This window comes from Papio anubis, chromosome 10, assembly GCF_008728515.1.
Source record: "Papio anubis isolate 15944 chromosome 10, Panubis1.0, whole genome shotgun sequence".
Classification (NCBI taxonomy): domain Eukaryota; kingdom Metazoa; phylum Chordata; class Mammalia; order Primates; family Cercopithecidae; genus Papio; species Papio anubis.
Window position 1 is genome coordinate 32,867,237 of NC_044985.1, and position 26,147 is coordinate 32,893,383.

At 41.8% G+C, this 26,147-nt stretch overlaps 1 protein-coding gene across 1 annotated transcript in view; it reads left to right on the forward strand.

Annotated features, from left to right (window-relative positions):
* KIF5C (kinesin family member 5C) overlaps nt 1-26,147 on the forward strand; it is a 152,716-nt gene that overhangs the window by 95,384 nt on the left and 31,185 nt on the right. Inside the window, exons 12-17 of the mRNA XM_031651222.1 lie at nt 3,698-3,873; nt 9,610-9,678; nt 12,037-12,243; nt 14,362-14,508; nt 21,663-21,851; nt 25,031-25,148. Of these exons, the coding sequence (XP_031507082.1) occupies nt 3,698-3,873; nt 9,610-9,678; nt 12,037-12,243; nt 14,362-14,508; nt 21,663-21,851; nt 25,031-25,148 (906 nt within the window). The remainder of the gene's footprint in view (nt 1-3,697; nt 3,874-9,609; nt 9,679-12,036; nt 12,244-14,361; nt 14,509-21,662; nt 21,852-25,030; nt 25,149-26,147) is intronic.

Sequence of the window (26,147 nt, forward strand, 5' to 3'; positions counted from 1 at the left end):
TCTCTAGAGTCTGTTTGCTGCTGTCTTCCTTGTTTGAATCAGTTATTCCATAATCACCATGTGGGGGCTTCTCCAGGGACTCGGTCCACTGCAGTGCAGGGAATATTCTCCATTAGCGTGGTGAGATTGCCATGGAGACAGATAAGCTAGTGTCAGGTCTTGCCTAGTGTTGGGGATTTACAGTCCCCGGACGTGTTTGTGAGCCGGACGGTGTAGTTACCAGGACGCTTCTGGAAGTCATTTTCTCGGCCCTTTAAAGGGCAGTGGTGTTGGAAAACCGGCTCTTGGTTCTTCTCTGGGCAGGAGATGTGCTGCTTTAGTTACTGCGTGTTGTGGCTTTGTTCTTCTCCGTTGAAATGGCTGCTGTAAAAAATAATCCTGACTGCCTGACCTTTAGAATATAAACTGAGAAGAACTGGTTGTTTAGATGTAGCTTTGTAGGAGACATGTTAATGCTTTGATTGAGAGAATTGTTCAAGAGAAACCACAAAGTCTGCTATAGGTTTCAAATACTGTTTTAATAATAATAAAAATAAACCTGAAAGGGACTTGCATAGCTATACCATGTTTTATTTTTGGAACTGAGCTCCAGCCACAAAGTTATTGTGAAGATCTCAGAAACACAAATCACAGAATAAGTAAAAATAGTAATTTATCTGCCAAGCCTACAAAGTTGCAAATTTGTCAGGGAGAGGAGGGGATAAGAGATGGACTTTAAACAATATTGCCTTTTGTGCTTTTTACATATGCTATCTTCATTTATCTTTAGAACAACCCTGTGATAAAGGCATTGTTATTTCCTCTCCTTTACAGAAAGTAAACCAAGAGAGGAAGCAGGAGATGGGCTTGTGATTAATGAGACCTGTTTAAAGGTACAATGTGGCTTTAGCGTCCTGCCATAGCACTGGAGATGACGGAGTCTCTTGACTACTTTCACAGTGCCTTGTAGCAGCATTGGCTAGCTTGCTGGATTTCTGCCATCTGGGACAACCCTTCTACTTGGTGATGCTGTAATTCCTTAATGGGAGAAGAGGGCAGCTTTAGGGGAAGTCAGGCCTGTGACTTTGGTTAGAACAGGTCACTTGCTGCTAAGGTTATAGAAGTCTATCCCCAGCCCCTGCCCACTCAGCTGAATCAAAACACACACTGGGCAGCTCCTTAGCTCACCCTAGCCTCATGATACCGTTGCCTCTTTGGCCATTTGAAACCAAAGAACACAGGGAATATGTCTCTTCCAGATGTTTTTGTATCTTACCTCTTTACTTGGAGTGAGTTGGCCTGTGGATAATGTGACCATGTTCTGGTTGGTGTCTGGTCTAGTACAGCTAAGAATTTCATCTTTGTCATGCCTAAGCTGGAAGATTAAATTCATACTGTATTGGATTGCCCTGTTCCCAAATTTTAGAAGCTAGAGCTCAAAAATTAGAGATACTGTCACAATCCAAGAAGAGGAAGGATATTTACCAAAGTGTTAGTGGCGAATTTCTCTGGGGAAGGAACAGAATTAGAAGGGAGGGGTGAAGGAGGACTTTCAAATTTTAGTTGTATATTCCACATTGCTTATGAGTTGTTTATGTTAAGAATGTATCCTGAATTATTTGTGTGGTTAGAATATCTATCTATCTATCTATCTATCTATCTATCTATCTATCTATCTCCGTCTATATCTATCTCTATCTAATATGTTTAAGAAAAAAAAAAAAAAAACACGATACTGCTTTTATAGCCCATGGATTTAGCAGACTGTAGAGAATATAGATCCTTTAATTGGATGAAATCCAGTCTGCACACTAAGGTTGTTGATGGATATTTTAAGCCAGGAATTGGAACTGAATGAAATATTGATTTGGTTCAGGTTCAGTTCAAAGGCTACTCTGATATTCTGGTTTTGTTTCAGGTCAATAATTTTAGAAAAAAGGCTTAAGTATAGCACAGTCTTGTTGGAAAAGGAAAAAGGGTTGGCTCAATTTTATATTCAGCAAAGTAATAGTTTATTCTACGTTTTGCTTCAAGTTGCTGCTTCAAATGGAACTGTGATACAAAAGTGAAAACATTGGGTGTTAATTTTACTTGACACGGAGGCCCCATGTCGTATTTTGTGGTTATTCAGTGAGATAATGGAGTCATAAGCAGCAGAACTAAACTATGACAGTGTTTTGTTTATATTGAGATAAATGTGTACAGTGTTCAGGTGGGTTCCTTGAAGCATGATATATATTGTTAATGAAGCCACAGATTGAGATCTCAGTTACTCTATTATTTATTTTTATTTATTTATTTATTTATTTATTTATTTATTTATTTATTGAGACAAAGTCTCACTCTTGGTGCCCAGGCTGGAGTGCAATGGCACTATCGCGGCTCACTGCAACCTTCGCCTCTCGGGTTCAAGCGATTCTTGTTCCTCAGCCTCCCAAATAGCTAGGATTACAGGTGTGCACCACCACGCCCAGCTAATTTTTGTATTTTTGTACAAATACTGAATTTTGTATTTTTACTAGAGATGGTATTTCGCCATGTTGGCCAGGCTGATCTTGAATTCTGGCCTCAAGTTTTCTGCCCGTCTTGGCCTGAGCCACTGTGCCCTGCCTTCTGTCATTTATTTTTGAAAAACTCTCTGACTCAACGCAGTTTTCCTGGGGAATTTTTACAAAATGGAGTTTGTGGGCTGAGAACTGGGGTGAGGCTTGGAATACTGCAGACACTCTGACTACTGACTGCAGCAAGATGATTGTGGTGTTGATGGTAAACATTGTGATGGAAAAGTATGTTGGGTTTGGTTTTGCTTTCCAGGAAGATATTTGGGAGACTCAGTGGGGCCAGTAGTTTTCTTAGAATCCTTTTTATGCACTTTATGTCTTTGATGTTCTTGTTGGAGATAGCCACTGGCCAGCTTGTGAGCTGTACCTTTTCCATCAGTTTGATTGTCAAATTTGGCAATTCTTCCTTTGAAGGCCCCAACAAATGCTACTCTGCAGACTGAGAAGTCGTAGGTAGGATCTCTGCAAGATAGTCTAGATTGGCTGCATTTCTTTCCTAAGACTACCTGATATCACAGTAGATTATTCTATTTGAACTTTCCAGCAGAGCCAATTAATTCTGGCTTCTGGGGGAGACAGTGGTATTGAAATGTGAGCTTTTGCAGCGCTAGTCTTGGATCCAGGGCTACCCTGTCTTCTGACCTCAGATTCAGAGATTCTTGAATTCAGAGGATTTGAGCCTTACAGTGTTTTATCGAACAATGCCAGTGTGTTTCTTTACTTGGCTGTTTCTATTAATGAAACAGTGACATAATTAATTCATAATTAGGATGCCTTAGAGGTCTGTTTCCTTTTTAATCAATCACTAGAGAGAATATGATTCTAGTAAAGCCCCAGGATATTCCTCAACTAAAGCAAAATGAATGTAAAGAATTCAGGCATCTCTGCATGTTGGAGTAGCTTGGAACCGGTTTACTTCAGGGATGCATCTTGAGAGGGGAGATTTTACACAGTTCTCTTTTTTCTTAGACTTGTTTTGGCCAATTCACTAAGACCTTTCTTATCAAATAGAAAGAACACAAACTGTAACCACACAACAACCCTTTATTGTGTCCTCTGTGTATTTTTCACCAGGACTGGTTATTTTTAGTACTCTTCCTGGAGGGTTTCATACTCAATTTCTTTAATCCCCAACTCTGCTCGGCTATGTTTTGCAGGAGAAGCTGTGCCTGAGGATGAACAGATCAGTGCCAAGGACCAGAAGAACCTGGAGCCTTGTGATAACACCCCCATCATAGACAATATTGCTCCTGTTGTTGCTGGCATCTCTACAGAGGAGAAAGAGAAGTATGATGAAGAGATCTCCAGTCTCTACAGACAACTGGATGACAAGGTCTGTGGCCAGAGATTTATAGTTCTCACTCCGCTACAAAGATGAAAGAGGGCGGTCCCAGCTCCCTGTGGAGCTGATGTAGGGCTACAGCCCGATCTTTATGTCTGGTTTTCTAATACCTACCCTAGCACTTTAATGGTGCAGACTCAGGGAGCTTGATTCATGTGGACTGGAAATGTTAAAGGGAACTTGACTGAAAGAGCAGTGTGTTGGCCTAGTCAGACAGGCAGTTGTTACTTAGAGTCTTGTCTTCTAGAGATTGGACTGGGCTGATTACTGCATGAAAGGCGGGGTGTGTGAGTGTCTGTGATCTTTAAGTCTCCTTTCCTTTCTTCTCTTCACCTCTTGGAAACTCCAGCAGTAGCCTCAGCTAGGGGCAAGGGTGGTGACTCCCAAAATTCAAGCATGTACTTTAATCATATAGCTATAAGGCTCTGGGATGAGAAACAGATAGTAGTGTGGTCTGATGGCTTTACCTAATTGGTGAAGCTCTTTTCACGGGTATATTCTTTTTTTTTTTTTTTTTTTTTTTTTTTGAGACTGAGTCTGGCTCTGTCGCCCAGGCTGGAGTGCGGTGGCCGGATCTCAGCTCACTGCAAGCTCCGCCTCCCGGGTTCACGCCATTCTCCTGCCTCAGCCTCCCGAGTAGCTGGGACCACAGGCGCCCGCCACTTCGCCCGGCTAGTTTTTTGTATTTTTTTAGTAGAGACGGGGTTTCACCTTGTTAGCCAGGATGGTCTCGATCTCCTGACCTCGTGATCCGCCCGTCTCGGCCTCCCAAAGTGCTGGGATTACAGGCTTGAGCCACCGCGCCCGGCCACGGGTATATTCTTGAATGAAGTAGTTTGAACATGCTAACTGGGGATGTCCAATTTTATGACAAGCTTTTGGGACTCAAATAGTCATGTAAATGCACAAGTTGGCATAGAGGAAAAGAGGCGTTGGAGAACACTGGGAGAACCAATTAAAGGTTGGGTTAGGAATCCCAGAGGCATGAGAATTAAATTGATGTTTTATATGATCTTGGCATGTTGCCCTTGGAATATTCTAAATCCTTTCAGTTCACTTCATTTCATCAAGGTTGCTGATATTTTTAGTCTGATTTAATCTTTTCTATTGTGGTTCAGCTCAGAGTGCTTAGGGACACCTCTGGCTTGTGTGAAACAGCTTTGTTATGTTAACATTGCCATTAATCTTACAGGCCTCTCTCTTTGGGGTAAAGCTCAGAGTCTGGTATAACCTTTGCAAGCCGAATGTGACTGGTTGCCTTAAGGAAGGTAGTTCTGCTTGTTTATGATTCCAAGAGCTTGCACTATAACCACAGCGTTATTCTGGGGTCATCCTACCCTTCTGAAAACACATTTAATAAAATATTCACACCCATGAGATGGGTTACTTGCCCTTTAGGCTCCAAGCATACCGTTATCTTCCATTTCTGTCTATGTATTTTATGCAAAGCTTCAAACAAAGAGAAAAAATAGATCAATAGTAAGTTAACAGTATATGCAATTTCTTGATTTCTCCAAGGAATTGCTATTGTTTAAACAGTAAAGAACATTAGACCATATGCATTTTTTTCTCATTTTAGAACCGATGGGCTCATTTTTAGTAATCGCAGAGAATCCTGGGTGAGAGGGTGAGAAGCTGTTTCTGTGCTCAGTTCTCTATGAATAGACGCCTGCATGGCGGAATCGGGATCATTTACCTTGGCAGCACAAGGAACTTTCATTGATCCAAGAGAGAGACTTTAGAGTCTCAAATCCAGCATACAAAATGTAGTGATTAGGACAGAGAGATGAAAATGCCATGTCCAAGGCATTCAGTTGGTAGCTGAAGAACTGGCTTGACAGTCTCTGTCTCCTGATGGTCAGCCTAGGCCATTTTGTTATGTCATTTTCCTACAGCATGTGCTTTGAAAATTCTGTAAGACCCACTGTTCGAGGCTAGTATTTGTGGTCCACCGCACAATGATGCTGAGAGATATGGGAGAGGACTGAGCCTAAAAACCTCAGCCTTAGGGGGCACCAGAGCTAATGGTTTGCCCTCAGTGACCCTTCCCATAGACTGCCTGATTATGTCTCACCAGCTGTCGTTCTTAGGGGTCCTCCTCTGAAATGTTCTAGGAGGCACTTCCATGTTTCTGTTGACGTAGGTGGTTTGACACTTGAAGAATATATGAGGTGGGATATGGCCCCTTCTTAGTTTACTGAAAGGTAGAACAGGAGGTATTTAGGTCTGGGTGAGGCACTAGCCCAGGGTAGTTTTGTGACTTACCCAAGGGTATGTCACACACAGGCAGCAGAGCTAGGATGAGGTTATATAAATCTTCTGACTCCCACCCAGTGCTCTTCCCATTTCACCCTCAGCCCTTTAAATGAGGACCTGGTCCACCTCAGTGAATCTATTTAGGGTGTGGAGGGAGAAAGACCACACGGTTTCCTCCCAGCTGCCCCTTCTGTCCCTCCGTGCTGCCCCACCAGGGCTCCAAGCACAGGTACTCTCCCGAGGCCATGCTGTGTGATGGGCAAGCATGCGCTGTGGAGTCAGATCTATGACAATGACACTGAGACCCGGGCAAACTTGTGACGATAATGCTGAGTCCTGGCTGATGCCTGGCCCTGCTGAAGGTGCTTTTCTCATCTGTATCGTGGGACTCATATCTGTTACTTCGAAAGGTTGTGGTGAGGGTTAAAAGTTTCCGGTACATTGCACGTGCCCAGTAAATATTAGTTTCCTTCTTTCTCCTGGGCTGGACTGGGCTCTGCTTACTTCTGTGTGTGGTGTGGAAGGGGTGAGGTGCCAAGGGGACCACCAACAGAGACACATTGTGAACAAGTTGGCGCTGGCACTCCCTGTCTCTTAGTCCCTGTCCCTCTATGCTACTGCTCTGCTCTTGGAGATCCTGACATGAACCAAGCTTAAATAGAAATGAAAATTGATTATTTTTATGCAGATTACCATTGCAACAAAAACATCTTCATAATTAAAGGTGACCAGTGACCTGTTGACAACTGGGGTTGACCAGTTCCTCATTTATAAGGGTGTGCATGTTATTTTGTTTTATTTATCATTATTATTATTATTTGAGATGGAGTCTCGCTCTGTTGCCCAGGCTGGAGTCCAGTGGCATGATCTTGGTGCACTGCAACCTCCACCTCCCAGGTTCCAGCGATTCTCCTGCGTCAGCCTCCTGAGTAGCTGGGTCTACAGGCGCACAGCACCACACCCGGCTAATTTTTGTATTTTTAGTAGAGATGGGGCTTCACCATGTTGGCCAGGGTGGTCTTGATTTCCTGACCTCATGATCCACCTGCCTTGGCCTCCCAAAGTGCTGGGATTACAGCCCTGAGCCACCATGCCCGGCCGCATTATTTTTTAATTTTTGAGATGGGGTCTGTTCTGTTGCACAGGCTAGAGTGCAGTGGTGAAATCACAGCTCACTGCAGCTTCAACCTTCTGGGCTCAAGCCATCCACCTGCCTCAACCTCCTGAGTAGCTGGGACTACAGGCACATACCACCACACTCAGCTAATTTTTTTTTTTTTTTTATGTTTTGTAGAGACAGGGATTTGCCATGTTGCTCAGGTTGGTCTCGGACTCCTGGGCTCAAGTGATCAAGCTGCCTTGGCCTCCCAAAGTGCTGGGATTATAGGCGTGAGTCACTGTACCTGGCCTCATGTTATTTCATGTATAAGAAAATTCAAGTATAAAATACTTTCTGAAAAGTACTTTAAAATCTGTTATCCATGGACTAGATCTTTAGAGCCGGCATCAGAGTGAGCATGCTTATGCATGTTCTAAGAGATGCAGTTGAATGTGTAGATATAAGCACAGCTTATTATTCTGGAAGTTTTGAAAGACTTTAAAAAAAAATCACAGTGGATCTCATTAATTCCTTAGGTAAGTTGCCTTAATAAAGGGTAAATGTAGTTTGGGAAATGTCTGTGATACAAGTGATCCACGTCTTCTGTAATATCATCCTTGTTCTTCATCCTTCCCGGGTGGGGCCAGGGGCCCTTGGTTTTTCACTGTACCTTAAAAATCACTGCATCCCAGCTTGTCACCTGTTGGGAGGAAGCCTGCATCTTCAGGCTTTGAAATGAGCACAGTGTAAGGACAGAGTTCACTCCATTTCTCTCCTTTCACGGTTTATATCACTTGTAGTGCTTGTCCATTTGTCCCAGGAGAAGAGATGGTGGCTCTCCAATGGTAAATTCTTTGAATCCTTTATGCTAAGTTGTTTAATATTTAAGTGCTCAGGAACATAAACACAAAATCGTTCCTGGTAACTGACATGCTACGTTTATAAAGTAGAAGAGAAAATATATCTACAGAATAGTCTTCTAGTTGTAGAAGTGCCAGTTTTTGGAGGTTTCATTCTGATATAATTTCTCTAACTCACCTGCCAGAAATATGATTCGTGCAGGAAAATAGAACAGTTAAAGAAACATTGGTGTAAAGAGTTCAGTAGAAACAGGATCTCTCTGAGCAGAAAAGCGAAGCCAAATGATATTCTACATAAAGGACAAGGAGATTCAAATCCTTTATGGCTGATTTTAGAATTTTCTTTCTCCATGGAAAGCATTAGTTTGTGACATTAAATTAACATGATTCAAATGTATGCATAGATACCGCCAAACAGGCTGGGGAATATCCCGTGGAACATTGAGGTTCTGTGACCCAGGCCCTTAAGTGTGGGTTGGATTTCATCTGTGGAAAAGGCAAAAGGCACAGTACAGGGTGCGTTTTTTTGGGCTGCTGATGAAAACACCTAGGCAGGACCTGGCACGAAGAAGTGCCCAAGGATGCTCAATTGAATCTGACGCTGTCTGTTGTTTAGACCCTCGAAGCCAGGTTGTTATCTTCCCAGTCTGTTTTAAATTTTATTTGAAGTCGTGAAAATAATGCAGTGAAGACTGTGTTTTTTATGTAGTTAGCCGTCATCTGCCTGCTGCTTAGCCTGCACTGGGGGTGGACCGAGTCTAAGGGGAGGTGGGGAGAGGTAGGCAGCAAATACCCTTGCTTTTGTGGCAGCAACACCTAGTGGCAGAAAATGAGAGAGAGAAGAGAGAATTTGCCTTTCCCACTTCAGTGACAGCCGAGAAAGTAAGCATGAATGCTTCTGCCCCTCAGCTGCCCTGAGGTTTTTTTGGTTTTTGTTTTTTTCATTTGTTTGTTTGTTTTTAAATTGTTAAGAAAATTAACTTCCAGTCGAGAGGGAGGTCTTCCAGTGCCAAATCTCCAGTTCATGTTTCTCCAGTCTGAGAGGTTTGCAGTGGAAACGTTGGCTCTCCCTACTGATCCGGTGGTAGCACTCCTGCTTACTGATGTGTTTGACAAGACTTGGGACAATAACATATGATAGTGCAGCTAGATAGAAATTCACTCCTTTATTTTTTGAATTAGGAATTTCACTCTTAACATCTTTGAATTAGAAGGGATATCTCTAACGTCCCTTTCAGTTCCCAAACTCTAGATCTCTGATTTCTCAATGAGCAGGAATTGAGTTGAATGTGCGGGATATTATATTTCCAGAATATTCAGCTGTTTCATCTGCTGAGAAAGGTGGGTGAAGAGGTATTTTAAGTGAATGAGATCTCGGAACCTGTCTGCTTTCTGTGCAGCAACGCCACACCATTCCTTCCTTCTTATTAGCAAGTCGCCTGTCATTGGGAGACTGGGATATCAAAAATGACATAACTAACAAAAAAAACCAAACATGATGTTTCGTTTCAGGATGATGAAATTAACCAGCAGAGCCAGCTGGCTGAAAAGCTGAAGCAACAGATGTTGGATCAGGACGAGGTAAAGAATGCAATATATTTTTTTTCCACAAAGTTCTTCTATTACTCTTTGTTGTTGATGTTTATTCCAGGAATTTAATTGGCAAAGAAGCTTTTCATAATCACAGAATCATGTGGAAATTTCTTGGTAGATTTCCCTTCACTGCCTCTTACAAGCTGATTATCACTGAATTTAGAAAATACATGTCTGACTTTCAAAAACCCCTGATGTTTTGAGATTGAGTAGCCAGTGGCTACACTTCGTCCCGGAAGGGCAGAGACCTTTGGTTGGGTGATCAGGCAAGGATGATCCTTTTTTATTTTTATTTTTTTTTGAGACAGGTTCTCTCTGTTGTCCAGGCTGGAATGCAGTGGTGCAATCATGGCTCACTGCAACCTCCAGGGCTCAAGTGATCTTCCCGCGTAAGACTCTCAAGTAGCTAAGACTGCAAGAGTGTGCCACCATACCTAGCTAGTTTTTTAATATTTTAAGACAGAATTTCTCTATGTTGCTAAAGGTGATCTTGAACTCCTGGCCTCAAGCATGCCTCCTGCCTTGGCTCCCAAAGCACTGGGATTACAGGTGTGAGCCACCGCACCTGGCCTTGGGCAAGGATGATTCTGCCTCCAAATACCCAGCAATACTGTGTCCTGTTGTTTGAGTCCTACTTCAGTTTTGCGATCAGCTGGCTCAGATCTTTGATATACACCATGTTCTCTCCTGCTGTCCTGTAGGGATACATAAACAAAAACAAAAATAGAAGGTAGAGGAGGGGAAGGCAAAGAGAACGGGGCCCGAGTACTGCGCCAGCATGTATTTAATACACTAAAAAGGAGGCAAATTGTTTTCAGTCTCTCCCCAAAGGCATTCAGTTCTTCAGTAAGTGTTTTTATTACACTGTGTTTCGCCAAGTATTTTACAAACCAGAACCTAAGCAAAGGATAGCCAGCCAACCTATCAAACATGCACAATTAATAATTCCCTTGCTGAGGACCGTTTAAGTGTTGTTCTCTTTTGTGCTTTAAGCTGCTTTCTGCTTCGTTGCTGAAATGCTATGGATTGAATCCCACTGTGCAATGACAGCAGGTGCCTGGGTTCCTGTCCTCAGTCCCAGGCCTCTGTAGGCATAAAGGACTTTGTAACCATTTCCTTCCTCTTTGTTCCTCTTCATCTCTTTAGGGCAATGATTACTTCCCCTGCCCAAACACTTCCCTTGATAGAGAGACAAGCTACACTTTTATAATCAGGTGAACCATATTTCCTTATTCTCTCTCTCTTAGCTATAGTCGAGGCCTTCCATTTGCTTGAGTTTCCTGTCCTCTACCTCCCATTTCTACTCCAGTCTCCCCAGCATTGGCACAGCTGCCTGAGATAAACTTTCCTTCTTGTTACTGTTAAAACTCCTTAACATTTTTATTTTTCTATACTATCAAGGCAGTATCTGTTCAATATAGGAAAACCAATATAGGAACAAAGATAATGAGAGCATCGGCAAGCCCAGATATTCGCTTTTAACTAATGATAATGTTTGGGGTACATCCTTCTATATCTTCATGATGGATGTTAAAAAAAGGTGACCGATCACTCTTGTACACTGTTTTAGTTGATTGTGAAGTCAACCCGTTTACAATGTGAAATCCTGATAACATTTAAAAACTATGTAAGTGTTATTCGTTGTCATTTCCTTGGAAATGACTCAGATCTTTTGTTTGTTTGTTTATTTATTTATTATTTAGATGAAGTCTCACTCTGTTGCCCAGGCTGGAGTGCAGTGGCATGATCTCGGCTCCCTACAACCTCTGCCTCCTGGGTTCAAGCGATTCTCCTGCCTCAGCCTCCCGAATAGCTGGGATTATAGGTGTGCACTACCATACCCAGCTATTTTTTTTGTATTTTTAGTAGAGATGGGATTTTGCCATGTTGGCCAGGCTGTTCTTGAACTCCTGACCTCAGGTGATCCACCTGCCTCAGCTTCTCAAAGTGCTGAGATTACAGGCATGAGCCACTGCGCCTGGCCCCATCCTTTGCTTAAATTATGGAATAGCTATAAAATGCAGTGATTTTTGATGTGTAATTCATTCTTTGAGTTAAGGGTATACAGCTGTAAACTAACAACGACAACAACAAAAACAACATATGAAAAACAACATACAAAACAAAACACATGCACACAAAGCAGATTTTTGCAATAAGAGCATATCTGCCTTTTTCTTTTATTTTTTTATCGTCTGGACCATACAGTGGGGTTTCCCATCATCCTGAACTTTTCCAACTTGTTTTCTTATATCTGGCTTTTAAATTACTTACTTTTGGATACAGCATAGAACATAAACATTTGAACATTAGATTCACAAGTTCCATGCCATCTCATTTTCCCAGCTTTTAGCTTCCACAAGAAGAGATTATGAAAAGATACAGGAGGAGCTGACACGTCTCCAGATTGAAAATGAGGCAGCCAAGGATGAGGTGAAAGAAGTTCTCCAGGCCCTGGAGGAGCTGGCTGTCAATTATGACCAGAAATCACAGGAAGTGGAGGATAAGACCCGGGCCAATGAGCAGCTGACAGACGAGCTGGCCCAGAAAACGGTTGGAGCATTTGTGTCTAGGGGGTGGGACTTCCTTGGCTGCCATTCCTGTACTCATATTGATATTCATTGACAGACATGGTATAAGGAGGCAGTAGCTGAATAGTTATTCAGTGTTAGATGCATTCCCTGAGGTCCCTCCAACAATTGAAATACTTCATGCAAGTGACTTTTGTTCACTCATCCTGGAACTGCACGTGACTGTTTTATATCCAGAGAGTCGATAACATTAGTGGGGATGCTTTGTGGGAATAGTCACAAGAGTGCAGACTTTGGAGCCAGAAAAATCTTAGTTACAAGTCTGACTTCATAACTCTTAGACCTTAGCTGAGACAGTTAAGCTTCGTGAGTATTCATTCCCTTATCTGTAAAAATGGTGATGATAACATGCTGCTTGCATGGTGTGAGGATTAGTGACAGTTTATGTAAAGCACTTAGTGCACATCTGTGCATATGCTACAGTATCAATACATACATCTCAAAGCATTGTTACTGGCAAGAGTGGGGTCCCATGGGAGATATGGACTTCACTCTTCTTGCTTATACCCTCCTAAATGAATTCCATTCCCTCCAGTCAGCTTCCTGTCCTGGCTGTTACCTTCAGGAGCCTGGAACTAAGCTGCCCTTGTTTGTTGGTTTGCTGTTCTGTTTTAAGCCAGTGCTTCAGCCTGCACATTCCCTTATTTCCAGATTCTCCAAATGAAAGACGCCATAGGTTCTGCAGTGAGCTAGCGGTAGCAGGAGCAGTGAGTGTTTGGCATGGCGGGGTGGAATATGTCCTTTTCTACCTGGAAAATGGGTGGTGGAGAAGCTGACTGGCTCTAACCTGCTGTCCTTAGTACCTCTGCCCAGTGGCCTGGTGTCCTGAGCTTGTGCCCAGCCTGCTTTGTGGAAAGCATCCAGTTTAAAAAGAAGTAGCAGATGGCGCAGGAGAATGCTGATCTGCCGACTGTGAGGCTGACAGGAAATGCTCCTCACGGCGTACATTCAGCTGCATGGAGGAAGACTTTTCTAGCAGCTTCCCAAGATGGGGACTACTGCCTCTGAGGATTTTAAAAACAAGATGACATAAGCAGTTGGCAATACCAAACAAAATAAAACAAACTCATTCCGAAGTCGCTTAGGAAAGGGGGCGACTTAGATTTCCTCTGCTTAGTGTTTTCTATCGGATTATTTTAATTAGTCCTTCATATTACTTGCTTCTTAAAACAATGAAACATTTTTCATAATACAGTTTTTAATTTGTCATGAAACCAAAGTATTACTAGATTGGTGTAGAAGGCTATTAAAATTAGACAGATTGTTTAAAAATGCTGTAGCTGCATATGGGAGAATTTTATAAATAGATAACCGTTTTCCTGATGTTGAACATTAGTTAAGAATACATACCTTTTGGCAAGATACATGAAGGATGAAAAAGAGAAGAGTTTATTAAAGTTTGACAAGAAAATAGAGCTTCTGCTATATAATGAGAAACCAACTATTTGTTGGTTTTTAATAAGTAACCTATTGTTGGTTTGTAATAAGTAACCTAATTTTGAAAAAAGATGAGTGTTTAATTCAGCTTCACTCTGAAAATTTGAAGACTTTTTTTTTTGAAGTTGTTTTCTAAACTTATTAAACTACCTCTTGGCCATCTATTCTAGACCCATCTGTCTTTATCAATTCAGGTGGGAATATGGAGGTGGCCCAGGGAGCAGGTTTGTTTAGGAGTGGAGGTGGGGACCCTTGCAGGTAAGTTTAGACCCTGAAATGAAACAGATAGAACTGACATAGAATATCTGGTAAGTAGGAAGATGCAATTACATGTTATAAACTTAAGGACTTCTTTTTTGGCTTTTACTTATTTTTAATAACTTATTTCCCTGACTTGGAATTGTCATCTGATATGTAGACATATAATGTATCAGGCCATGTGATATAACTTGTTGATAAAGAGTTCATCTTCTTATCCAAGAATGCAGTGCTATGCGAGAGTTTGCCTTAAAAGAATTCTTAGGTTGAAGTCATGTAAGTCATGTCAAAGAAATCCATTCTACATGATGGTGTTATGTGTAATGTGGAGTGTATGAAATTGATGGGCAACTCTTTGAATCTGTTGTTGAAATTTGTTTTTCAGACTACATTAACAACCACGCAGAGAGAGCTGAGCCAGCTACAAGAGCTTAGCAACCACCAGAAGAAAAGGGCAACTGAGATTCTGAATTTGCTGTTGAAAGATCTGGGGGAGATTGGTGGAATTATTGGCACCAATGATGTGAAAACTGTAAGCCAGCCCTTCTTTTGTCTTCTCTACCTGCTCCTATCAAGTTAGCAGGGTCTGTGCTTTACTCTTTTAAGCATTCAACGCTTAGCACTGTGCTTCGCATCTGCCATGTGCTGGTTAACGTTTGAATGAATGAAAAAAGGGCTAATTGAATGACTGAGTGAATTGTTTGTTGGGGTGAGGAGGAGGAGAAAAAAATGATCTTTCAGGTCTAGGCAATGTCTTCAAATCTTGGTTGGCTTTGTGTAAATTGGTTTATTTCTCAAACTTATTTCCTAATGTTGCAGAAGTTTGGAATTAAATCGCTTACGCAACAGTTCTAGTCTCAGAATTGTGTTTTTCCTTTTCTAAAAGAACCCAGTGGAGTGAAAATTCTCCAACAAGTCGACGTGAAAGTATTAGGATTCTAACAGTGGCTTAAGCAATAAAATCATATTTAATTATTCACAATATGAGAAGTCTAAAATCTTGCTACTCAGGGTGTGATCTTCCTCACCTAGGAGCTTATTGGAACTACAGCCTCTCAGGCCCCACTCAGACCTATTGAATCAAAATCTGCACTTTAACAAGATTCTCCAGGTGATTCTTTATGCTTATTAAAGTTTGAGAACCAAATTTTGGTTTGGTGCCATGGCTCAACAATGTCAAATTCTCAGGCTTTTTCTCTATTTCCTTTCTCCTGTCCTCAGCCTGTTTCCTTTTCATAATCCAGATGATTGTGCCTCATGGTAGCAAAATAGCTGCTGTAGTACCGATCATCACATCCTCACTCAACCACATCCAAGGCTTAATCCAGGAGGGAAATGTATCCCAGAAGTCCCCAGGAGACATATCCTTACACTTCATTGGCCAGAATTGGATCACATGACCACTCCACATTTCTGGGAAAGCAAAGGGGAATAGGATTACTATAATTGGCATAAATCAATCATCCAATCATGATGAATCCCTTGGGGTTGTACACATTGTTGTTCTTGGTTTTTTGTTTTTTTTTTTTAAGACAGTGTTTTGCTTTTGTCGCCCAGGCTGGAGTGCAGTGGCACAATCTCAGCTCACTGCAACCTCTGCCTCCTGGGTTCAAGCAATTCTCATGCCTCAGTCTGCTGAGTAGCTGGGATTACAGGCATGTGCCACCAGGCCCTGCTAATTTTTGTACTATTATTATTTTTTTAAGTAGAGGCGGGGTTTCTCCATGTTGGCCAGGCTGGTCTCAAATTCCTGGCCTCAAGTGTTTTGCTCACCTCTGCCTCCCAAAGTGCTGGGAATACAGGCGTGAGCCACCACATCTGGCCATTGGTGCTGTTGACAGCAAGAAAGTCAGAGATGTGGGGATAATAGGGGTGGTATAAAGCTGTCCAGAAGCTAGGAATAGAAGGAAGAGATAGAATTAAAAATGGTATCAGCCAAGAACAGGTAACAATTTGCTGGAATATAGAAAGGCCAATTGTTGTCATTAACCAAAAAAAAAGGATAGAGACATTTTTAAAACAAAACAAAGCTTTATTGAGGCATAATTTACATAAAGCTGCACATATTTAAAGTATGCAGTCTGAGAAATTTTGACATATGTGTACAGTCATGAAACCATCAGCACCATTAAGATAATGAATGTGTCCATCTCTCCCAAAAGTATGTGGGGGAGGTTTCTGGTCTCTCTATTTTGTTTCATGGATCAAATCTTTCTGGCAATACCACAATGTTTTGGTCACCATAGCTTTATAATAATATAGCCTGTTATACAAAGGAGTCATTGATGAATATATGTTGATTTTGTTGAGCTGGGGAATGGTATTACATTGCTTACCTTACATGTCACAATTTCCTGAAACCAAATTCTTTGAATTTAGCCATTTTATCTTTAAAAGGCTGAACTCTACATCAGTCTGCTTAGTGGGAACACTCAAGTTGTGAGTTGGGATTGTTAAATACTGGAAAATGCTCCCAAGATCAGGCTTCTTTTGTAGACTATTTCTGGGAAATGTTGAAAGCCCTTTTTGGATGGCGTAACAGGTCTCAGCTTAGAGTACATGACCTCTCGTAAACGTAACCATTCTTTCATGGAACATTCATTGTAACCGATTATTTCATAAATCCTTGTGAATGAATCTAATTCTAGCACAGACTTCTCAGATACTATAGAGTTAATCTTATTAAGCTTCAGTTTGGTGATTTTGTATTTGAAGATTTAATTTTTTGAACCATACATTGGTGTTGAGCAATAAAATTTGATGTGAGGTGATTAAGTGGCCTCACAATATGAAGGTGGAGTTGATTTATGGGAAGTTGATGCTTGCTGCTGATAACGATAAAGGAAGAAGGTATTTTTATGCTAAGTTCTAAAATAGAGCTGATGAAAATGCTAATGAAATCAGGAGTGTCTGGGTGCTTCAGTATTGAAAAAAGTCTTTACTTTTGGGACTCTGAAGTATGATTGAGATTGAGATTATTTTTAAATAATCAATTGCATGTTTTTGAGATTATTTTTGGATTCCAGACATTGGATGTCCTAGTTAATTTCATTGATAGCCCTCATTTATATCATTCTTGTTTTTTTCGTATAATTATGAGTTCATCATTAGGGTGATGAGAGCCAATGGAGTAGTATGACTTTGGGTGAGTCACTGTACTTCTTTGGGCTTCATTTTTCTAATTTATAAAATGACAAGATAAGCTCAGACAATATCGAAGATTGTCATCTCAGAAATTACATGACTCCTGCACATTTGTTTTAGATTTATCCTTATAGGTACAGGTACTTTTCTTATTGGTCATAACTGTGAATTGATATGGTAATTCTTTTGATATAGGAGAATGAACAGATCAAGGAAATTTTCTTCAGTGGTTTTGTATTTTTGTTCCTAAAATGCCATTTAATTTTCACAAGGTCCTTCCTGGTAGGACTCTGGGATGGGGGGAAAATGTGGCCCTTGGAGCCTTCCCCAGTCCATACTTCTAGAATATGACAGCTCTGAACAGCCAGAAAACAGAAAAACCCATATATCCTCAGCTCAATCATGTCTTGAAACATTTCCAGAGTCCAGCCATTTTGTCTCATCAACAAAACAAGATGAGTCCAGCGTATAACAAGATGAGCCCAGTGATAGCTTTATCCGAGTTTATGAGTGAGCCTTCTCTTCCTTTCATGTACTGGTGACACTGAACTGTCAAGAGAAGTATGATGAGGCCCATACATTTGGAAAGGAGAGCTTTATTTTTCATAACGGGTTGCAGGCTGCAGGATGACCATTCTTACAGGTTGGGAAGTGTAACCTCTGGCCAGAAGCCAGAATAAAGCACTTTGAGGGTGGAAAGAATAAGAAAGGGATTTATGTTTTTCACAGGGTGGCCAAATAGACTTATTCAACAGGTTACAGGAGGAGTTATGAAGATTCATGAAGGAGTGGCATGTGCATGTATAGTAGGAAAACATGTATGCAACATGGGTCCATGTTCACTTTGGTTTAGAGACTTAACATTTAAATGTATTATAATTAGGCCCTATACATCAAAGGGTGAAGCAGAGGACATGAAGGCTCTCTGTGTGCAGCCTTAGTAGCCTGCCCAGAACCAGAACCACTTCGTGGTTGGTGGTCTCTTGTTGGGGAAGGAACACTGGTTGGTGGTTGTGTTGAAATTGCAAAAGAGAAGGGCAGGGGCAGGCCGTGGTTGATATCAGCAGTGAAGCAGTGGAGTGAATATTTCAAAAGGGCTGGCTTCTGTTTAACCCTTGGGGAAGAAGGCCTACTGCCGATTGGCGAGGGAGGGGGTATGACCAGGCGTTTCCAATTTCACAATCTGTCATGGCCTGGAACTCGGTATTTAACATTCCTCTGGGGTCTCCTTGGCCACGAGGGGGTGTGTTCAGTCATTTGGGGGTTTAGGATTTTATTTTTATTTCTTGGGGCCTACCTTACCTCACTACCTTCAAAGGAATCTAGCCAGAAACTGAATAGAAAGTTGAGGTAGAGTAAATGAACTGAATTGGACTCACTGCCTAATTTTCATTTGGCCCACACTGACTTGTAGGCCTTTAGATGTGAACATGCACCTTACTTACCTTGGGTGTGGTCTAGGAATGGCAGTAGTTCATCATCTTGCACAGCCACTCCATGCTTGAGAGACGGGGTAGGGAGGTGGAGAGGTACGGGCGACTCCCTGTACAGGCAGGTAGAAGCAGCAGGCCACATTTTCCATCATGACGGTGCGGTCTTTTCTCCTGGGTTGGTCATTGATACTGGATCCCATGGTCTAGTATGTACTACTGGGGCATTATCAGACTCTGGGACAGTTATAAATAACATTTCAGCACAAACTGATTTTTTTTTTTTGAAATAACAGTGTCCGCAAATTACTGGAAACCTTTGAACATGAAACCACTAAATATATGAACTCTGTAGTGGTAAGAAACCTCACAGTTAAAAACCATTTGTTAGGGGTATTGTTTTTATCCATCAGGCACAAACTCAACATCTCCTTTTAGATCTCCAAGGACAAGAACTGGCTTCAAAAGTTACAGCTCTGGTTTGGAAGAAGAAATGTCTAGCTCTCATTTTGGAGGAAGCCCATCTTTATACATATCTATATTTTTACTCTTCCTCAATTTACATGGGATCTGGGCATAAAAGACAAAGTGTCCTACTTTAACAGACCTGGAAAAGAAGAGGGATTCATTCTCTTCCCAGGGTGCCAGAGCTGCTGGCTTAGCAGCGTTTTCCTACCAGGAGCTGGTGTAGGCTGTGAATTCCATGTGGAAGAGATGGATTTTACCTTATCTTTCTGCAGAAACTGGACAAGATGTAAGATACACCTGGTCAGGCTCAGAAAGGTGTTTCTCGTCCCTCACCTACACTGGACTAAAGACAATGGCAGAACACACTGAACTTGAAGATTGCATGCTTTGGAATAGAAAAGGAATGTAGTGAGGAAGGGTGTTGGTAGGCAGATCTTTGGCAGTCGGAAGTAAAATGGGTTTAACAAGGACCTCCATGAAGGCAGAGTCAGAAATAGATACTTGTCAATTTTCTTGCTGTTGACATACATTCTCCAGTATTATTAACACTGGAGTCACTTGACATGTACTATCGTTGAATTTTTTTTTAATTTTTAATTTTGATTTCAATAGATTTTTGGAGGACAGGTGGTGTTTGGTTACATGGATAAGTTCTTTAGTGGTGATTTCTGAGATTTTGGTGCACCCATCACCTAAGCAGTGTACACTGTACCCAATATGTACTCTTTTATCCCTCACCCCACTTCCCACCCTTTCCTCCATGTCCCCAAAGTCCGTTGTATCATTCTTATGCCTTTGTGTCCTCATAGCTAGCTTTCACTTATAAGTGAGAATATATGATGTTTGGTTTTCCACTCTTGAGTTATTAATACTTCACTTAGAATAATGGTCTCCAATTCCACCTAGGTTGCTGCGAATGCCACTATTTCGTTCCTTTTTATGGCTGAGTAGTATTCCATGATTTTATATGTGTGTATATATATATATACACATACACACACACCCCCCCCACATTTTATCTACTCGTTACTGATGGGCATTTGGGCTGGTTCCATATTTTTGAAATTGCGAATTGTGCTGCCATAAACATGCATGTCTTTTTCATATAATGACATCTTTTCCTCTGGGTAGATACCCAGTAGTAGGATTGCTGGATCGAGTGGCAGATCTACTTTTAGTTCTTTAAAGAATCTCCACATTGTTTTCCATAGTGGTTGTACTAGTTTACATTCCCACCAGCAGTGTAAAAGCATTCCCTTTTCATCACATCCATGCCAACATCTATTATTTTTTAATTTTTTTGATTATGGCCAGTCTTGCAGAAGCAAGGTGGTTTCACATTGTGGTTTTGATTTGCATTTCACTGATAATTAATGATGTTGAGCCTTTTCCATATGTTTGTTGGCCATTTATATTGTTGTTGAATTCTTATGGTAAGGTTGATGCCAAATTACAGGCACTCAGCAGTGTCTAGTGTACTTCATATTTGCTACCAAATTTCAAGGCTGATGCCTGATTCCATTTTTTTAGCCCTTAAATGTTTATTGAACAGATAGTTATATGATGAGTGAATGACAGCAATAACGACATAAGTGGACACTCGGGAGTGTACTGTGGAACATCAAAAAACCATGGTTGGAGTCATTGTATTTCAACCAATGGAAGCCTCTGTTTCTGCGCCGGATTCTGGACGAGGTTCTTTGTTTTCTCTTAAGGTGCTAGGCTGCCCTCTGGTGGCTAAACAAAATATGCACACAGTTACTTGTTCATTTGGTCAATTGCTCTTAAAGACCCTGTTTGCATTGAGCCGATGGGTTTCTATCCCAAGTATCTTGCTTCAACTTTTGTTTCCAGTAGAGCTTTGAAACTTAGAAACCAAATATAGATCATGCAGGAATTCTGGCTATCAGAATCTTCTCTTCTAAGGTGGATTTAGACTGTTGTTCTCAGAGGATCTTAAATAATGAGCTAGATTACTGTCTGCTTGAAAGGAGCAGGTGTGAAAAGGCAAAGGAAAATAGACTGGTAGTAGTAATGAAAAGTTATGCTGAGAAACCTTCATCAAGAAGCCCTTTGGTAATTCATAGTACATTCTTATTCATTCGATTTTCTATTTAATTGAGGACTAAACATGGAAACACCTTTTTATTTCAATCCTTGTTTATAGAAACATATTCAAGGCATTATACTACTTCTCTACCTGAATAAGCACACTATGGAGAACATTAATGAAGTTTTGATTTGAGTTTTTATAGGAATTCAGCATCACCTTTAGGAGCATTAGGTCTCGCTGCTGTTACAGAGATATAAGGTGTAAGACATTGAATGGAATACCTTTCTGAAGTTATCTCCTTTTAAAAATCTTCAGTGTTTCTTCTTATGCTGTCATCTCTCTAAAAATTGATGGTAATGAAAAACCTAATTAATTGAGGATTATATTTAGTAGGGGGTTTCAACTGAAAGTTTGACCTGAGGTTTAGGAGAACGTGGGGTTGAATGTTTAGTACTTTCCGCTTGTCCTTTAATTGGGATTGTGAACCAGAAATCCATGGACACCTTGGGGATCCAGGGGCAGGTTTCAGGGGAGTCCGTGAACCTACAGAAATTGTGGGCAACATTTGAGTGTGTCCCCTCCTGTGCTCAGTTGGCAGATGTGAATGGAGTCATTGAGGAGGAGTTTACCATGGCCCGCCTGTACATCAGCAAGATGAAGTCAGAGGTCAAGTCCCTGGTGAACCGCAGCAAACAACTCGAGAGTGCCCAGATGGACTCCAACAGGAAGATGAACGCCAGCGAGCGAGAACTGGCAGCCTGCCAGCTGCTCATCTCCCAGGTGGGCCTTCCCTTCCCCCTCATTGTCTTGAGATCTGCTGCCTCCATGCCCTTGCTGGTGCTGATGGTGCGCCATAGGCTTAGTTGATGGACTTTGCTTTGTGTAAGCTTGGCCTCCCCAGGCGATGGCAGCCCAGGTCTCTTCTTAGAGCTACATTTTGTTGTGAGAAATACATGAATTCTGATGAGTCGTTTCCCATAGATAGATGGCTAGCTAGCTAATGAATGTAAAAGATTGGGTGGAATCTCTAAAATTCCTATGAGTAAGGCAATATTCCCTCATCTTTTAATCTCTACCATAGGTTCACTTTAATATGGAAAAACAAACTACTACTAATAGTAGTAGTAGCAAGTGGCATTTTATTGAGCGTTTACTATGTACCATATACTGTGCTAAGTACTTCACATGCATTGTCTCACTTAATCTTAAAAAAATCCTGGTAGGCAGGTTTTATTATTATTCCTCTGTTTCAGACAGGCAGCTGAGATTTAGATTAAATATATGTCCGAACACCTACAGACAGTGAATGACAGAGCTGGGCTACTCAAAAAAATGTGTGTGAACCCAAAGCCCATGTCTTCAGGGGCTGTTCAAGTCCCAGGGCACATTTCACTTGCCTATCGAGTAAGGCTGCTCTTCTTCCTATTGGAGTGGCATTTTCAGTTTAGTAAAGTAGCCTCGGAAAACGGCAACCCAGTTTCTGGGCTACCACTGATATCGGAGCTTGGTATTTGGGTCTGGCGTTTCCAGGAGGGGTCTAATTGTTCACTACTTACTGCCTTATGCCAGGCATTAAAATAGGCTGTCATTTGGAGGAAACAGGAAATGATACCAACATGGATTGGTGTGTCAAATAATACTGAGGCGGACAAAAGCATACTTTGTTCTGGTGTGCTTTTAACCATAATAATGTGTAATCACAGAAACATCTCCAACCTCTCTGTCTAAAATGAATCCACAAGGTTCCATTTTATAACCAACATAATAAGCAGAAATGTATTGAAAAGATTATTCCGCGCTAATGTGTGATAGTAAAATCGATATATTCATACATTGTTGAGAAAAGTATAATTTGGTCAGTCCTTTTGGAAAGCACTGTGGAAATCAGAAACCATAAAAATGTAAGTATAATTTAGTCCAGTAATTTCACTGACAGTATTTTTCATTGTTAATGAAAATGAAAAAAATTTATTTCATATGGTATTCTCATTTCCTGATTAAAAACATTAAAAGCTTTTATGCAAGGTATTGAAGACAATGTTATTTTGGATTATAATAAAATAAATTGCCCAAATATCCATTGATAGACTAATAAGATAAAGTTACATGGAATAATATTATGCAGCTCTTATAAAAAATGTAAAAACCTAGCCATTGGGAAAGTCTAATTATATAAAGTTACGTGAAAATGAAAATGCTGAGTTAGATTTATGTTGTGCTTTGCATTCCTGCAGATAAGACCAGGAATATCAGGGGGAAATAGTCGACACATTGGTTTATGGTTTACACCACTTTTTCTGGATTTGCTTTAGAATTTTATTTTTTATAATTATATAGTTATTATCTATGAAAAGTGAAAATAAAAACGATGTACATAAGGGAACAGTGCACCCCATATGTGATTTCTAGGTCATCTATGATACCAACAGCATGTGCTTTGACCAGCCTGCTTCTAACATTTGGGGGCCAAGGCAAGGATACTAATAGAGACCCCATGGCCTGCAGCCCACCCTCTTCTCTTTCAGGCTGGACATACCAACTCCATGTCCAAATCCCTTTTGCACCCGGTGTGAACTGATGGAACTGTTAGATGCCAGCTGCCATTTGTGTAAATGGGTGAGGAAGAGGTAGTGCCAGCACTGGCCTTCAGACCTGGAGTAGGAAGTTTCTAGGTCCCCAGTACTCTGAGTGTGGTCTAGAGGAGACATAGGTTCAGGTGGACATGCTCCCTTGGCCTGGGAACTCTTTGCTTAGTGGAGTAGGGTGCAGCCAGAGGAGGGCCCAGTGGGGTGCTCTGAATCGTCCAGGTCTCAGACTGACACTGACTTTGCTGTATGAGATCAGAGTCAAGAACATTAGGATGTGTTGAGTTTAAAGAGTACCTGTTCTAAAGTTCTCTTTCTACATCAGCAGCAAACACAGGTTTCATTAGGTGGTGGTTTGCACTCTGCTACAATTCATACATTGCAAAGATTCGACCATTATTTCCTGAAGTTCAAAAGTAACAGAAACCATGGCTCTTTATTTTCTGATGTGATCTAAGGAACCTGGCAGTCTTTCCAGCTGAAATGCTATCTTCTGTGTTTACATTCATCCTCGTCACCAAAAACTGTGCTTATAAGATGACTGCTCCAACGGAGTTGTGTTTTCTGGAGAAGTTATTTCATTAGATTAGAGCTCAGTCTCCAGGGTCTCCTGCCTAAAGCTGAGCTCCCTAGATCTGGAGAGGGAAGTGTTCTGTACACATTTTCCATCTGCCTAGAAGTTACCACTGTCCCTGTTCAGCCAACAAGCTCTCATTCATTCATTCATTTCACTAGTATTTATTAAGCACCTACCCTCAGGGAGCTAACAACTAAAAAAGACAAGACAAATGATGTAGACGTTAGGTGCTGTAAGAAAGTGTTGGGGCCTGAGTGATAAGGAGCTAGCCTGGGCAGTGTGTGTGTGTGGTGTGTGGTGGGTGGTGATGGTGGGGAGGGAGAGCTTCCAGGGAGAGGAAAATGCAAAGGTCCTGAGATGGGAATTGGTGTGTCTGAAGGACAGAAAAAGGAAAGACCTAATATTTGAATGGTGAAGATGGAATCCAGAGGTGCATGTTCAATGAATGAGGCCTTCAGCCCCGCACTTTTCCCAGCCTGTTTCTCTCGTGCACGCTTTTCTCTGAGGAGCGAAACCCGCTTGGCCTTCGGCATCTCACGTTAAGTGGATGGTGAGGAGGGGCCTGCCATGAGTGGTGTCTGTGGGGAATGAAGCCAAGAAGCACAGGGAGAAGCAGAGGTCTGTCTTGGTGTGATTCTGAACACCAAGGCAAGGGTGAAATGGGCACCATTTGGTGGTGGCACTCAGAAAAGGGACTCAGGAACCCCTCCTGTCTCGCATTTTCCCACCAGTCAATTCCAGGCCAGCCTGGATGATCACCTGCTAGTCATTCACTCTTCCTTTTTGCTTGTTTAAAGCACGAAGCCAAGATCAAGTCTCTGACAGACTACATGCAGAACATGGAACAGAAGAGGAGGCAGCTAGAAGAGTCCCAGGACTCGCTCAGCGAAGAGCTGGCTAAGCTCCGAGCCCAGGGTAAATATTTGACTAACGCGCAGGTGTCAAACACCTGGCCTAAGGCAGACAGCCTCTGGTTGACTGGAATCATGATGTTTAGTTTTGCTTAGTTGAAGTATTTCTAGGTCTGCTGCAAACAATAGCATAACTGGAAAAAAGGAAGAGATTTCTATTTCTTTTTTTCTTTCTTTTTTTTTTTTTTTTTTTGAGACAAGAGTCTCTCTCTGTTGCCCAGGCTGGAGTGCAGTCCGCGACCTCAGCTCACTGCAACCTCCACCTCCCAGGTTCCAGCGATTCTCCTGCCTCAGCCTCCTGAGTAGCTGGGACTACAGGTGTGCATCACCACACCCGGATAATTTTTGTCTTTTTTAGTAGAGATAGGGTTTCACCATATTGGCCAGGCTGGTCTCCAACTCCTGACCTCATGATCCGACTGCCTCAGCCTCTCAAAAATACAGACATGAGCCACCGCGCCCGGCTTAAAAGGAGAGATTTCTAAGAGACCGTTCCCACCCTGAATCTGCTCATCTTCCCATTTCCCCACAGTCCACCCAGTTACCCAAATCAGAATCCCCCACTCCCCACCTCCTGACTCTAGTTGGTCACCAGAGCCTGTTCGTTCCACCTGCCAGAGGCCTCTCTGGTTCACTGTCCAGGTTAACTAAGGACTGTGGCTATATCCATCTACCCATGCCCACCCTCAGTCTGCTCTGGGCCAGCCACTGTGTGGCATCCCAAGGGATGATCCTAAAATTCACATTCTCTCTCTGTCCAAACCGACACTTCTAACCCCTCCATGGCATCCCGTTGCTCTTAATATAAAGTTTCAACTGCCATGGCTTCGCTGGCACCTCCTTGAACAAGCTCTTCCCTTTGCCAGCCAGCCTTGTGATCTCCTGAGCTTAGGGAAGTGCGTCACACATAGGAAGCATTTCATAAATATGAATGAATAGAAGCTGAGATTCAAGAGAAGGGACTAGAAATGCAGAAACTAGAACAGGATTAAGAATGTATGTG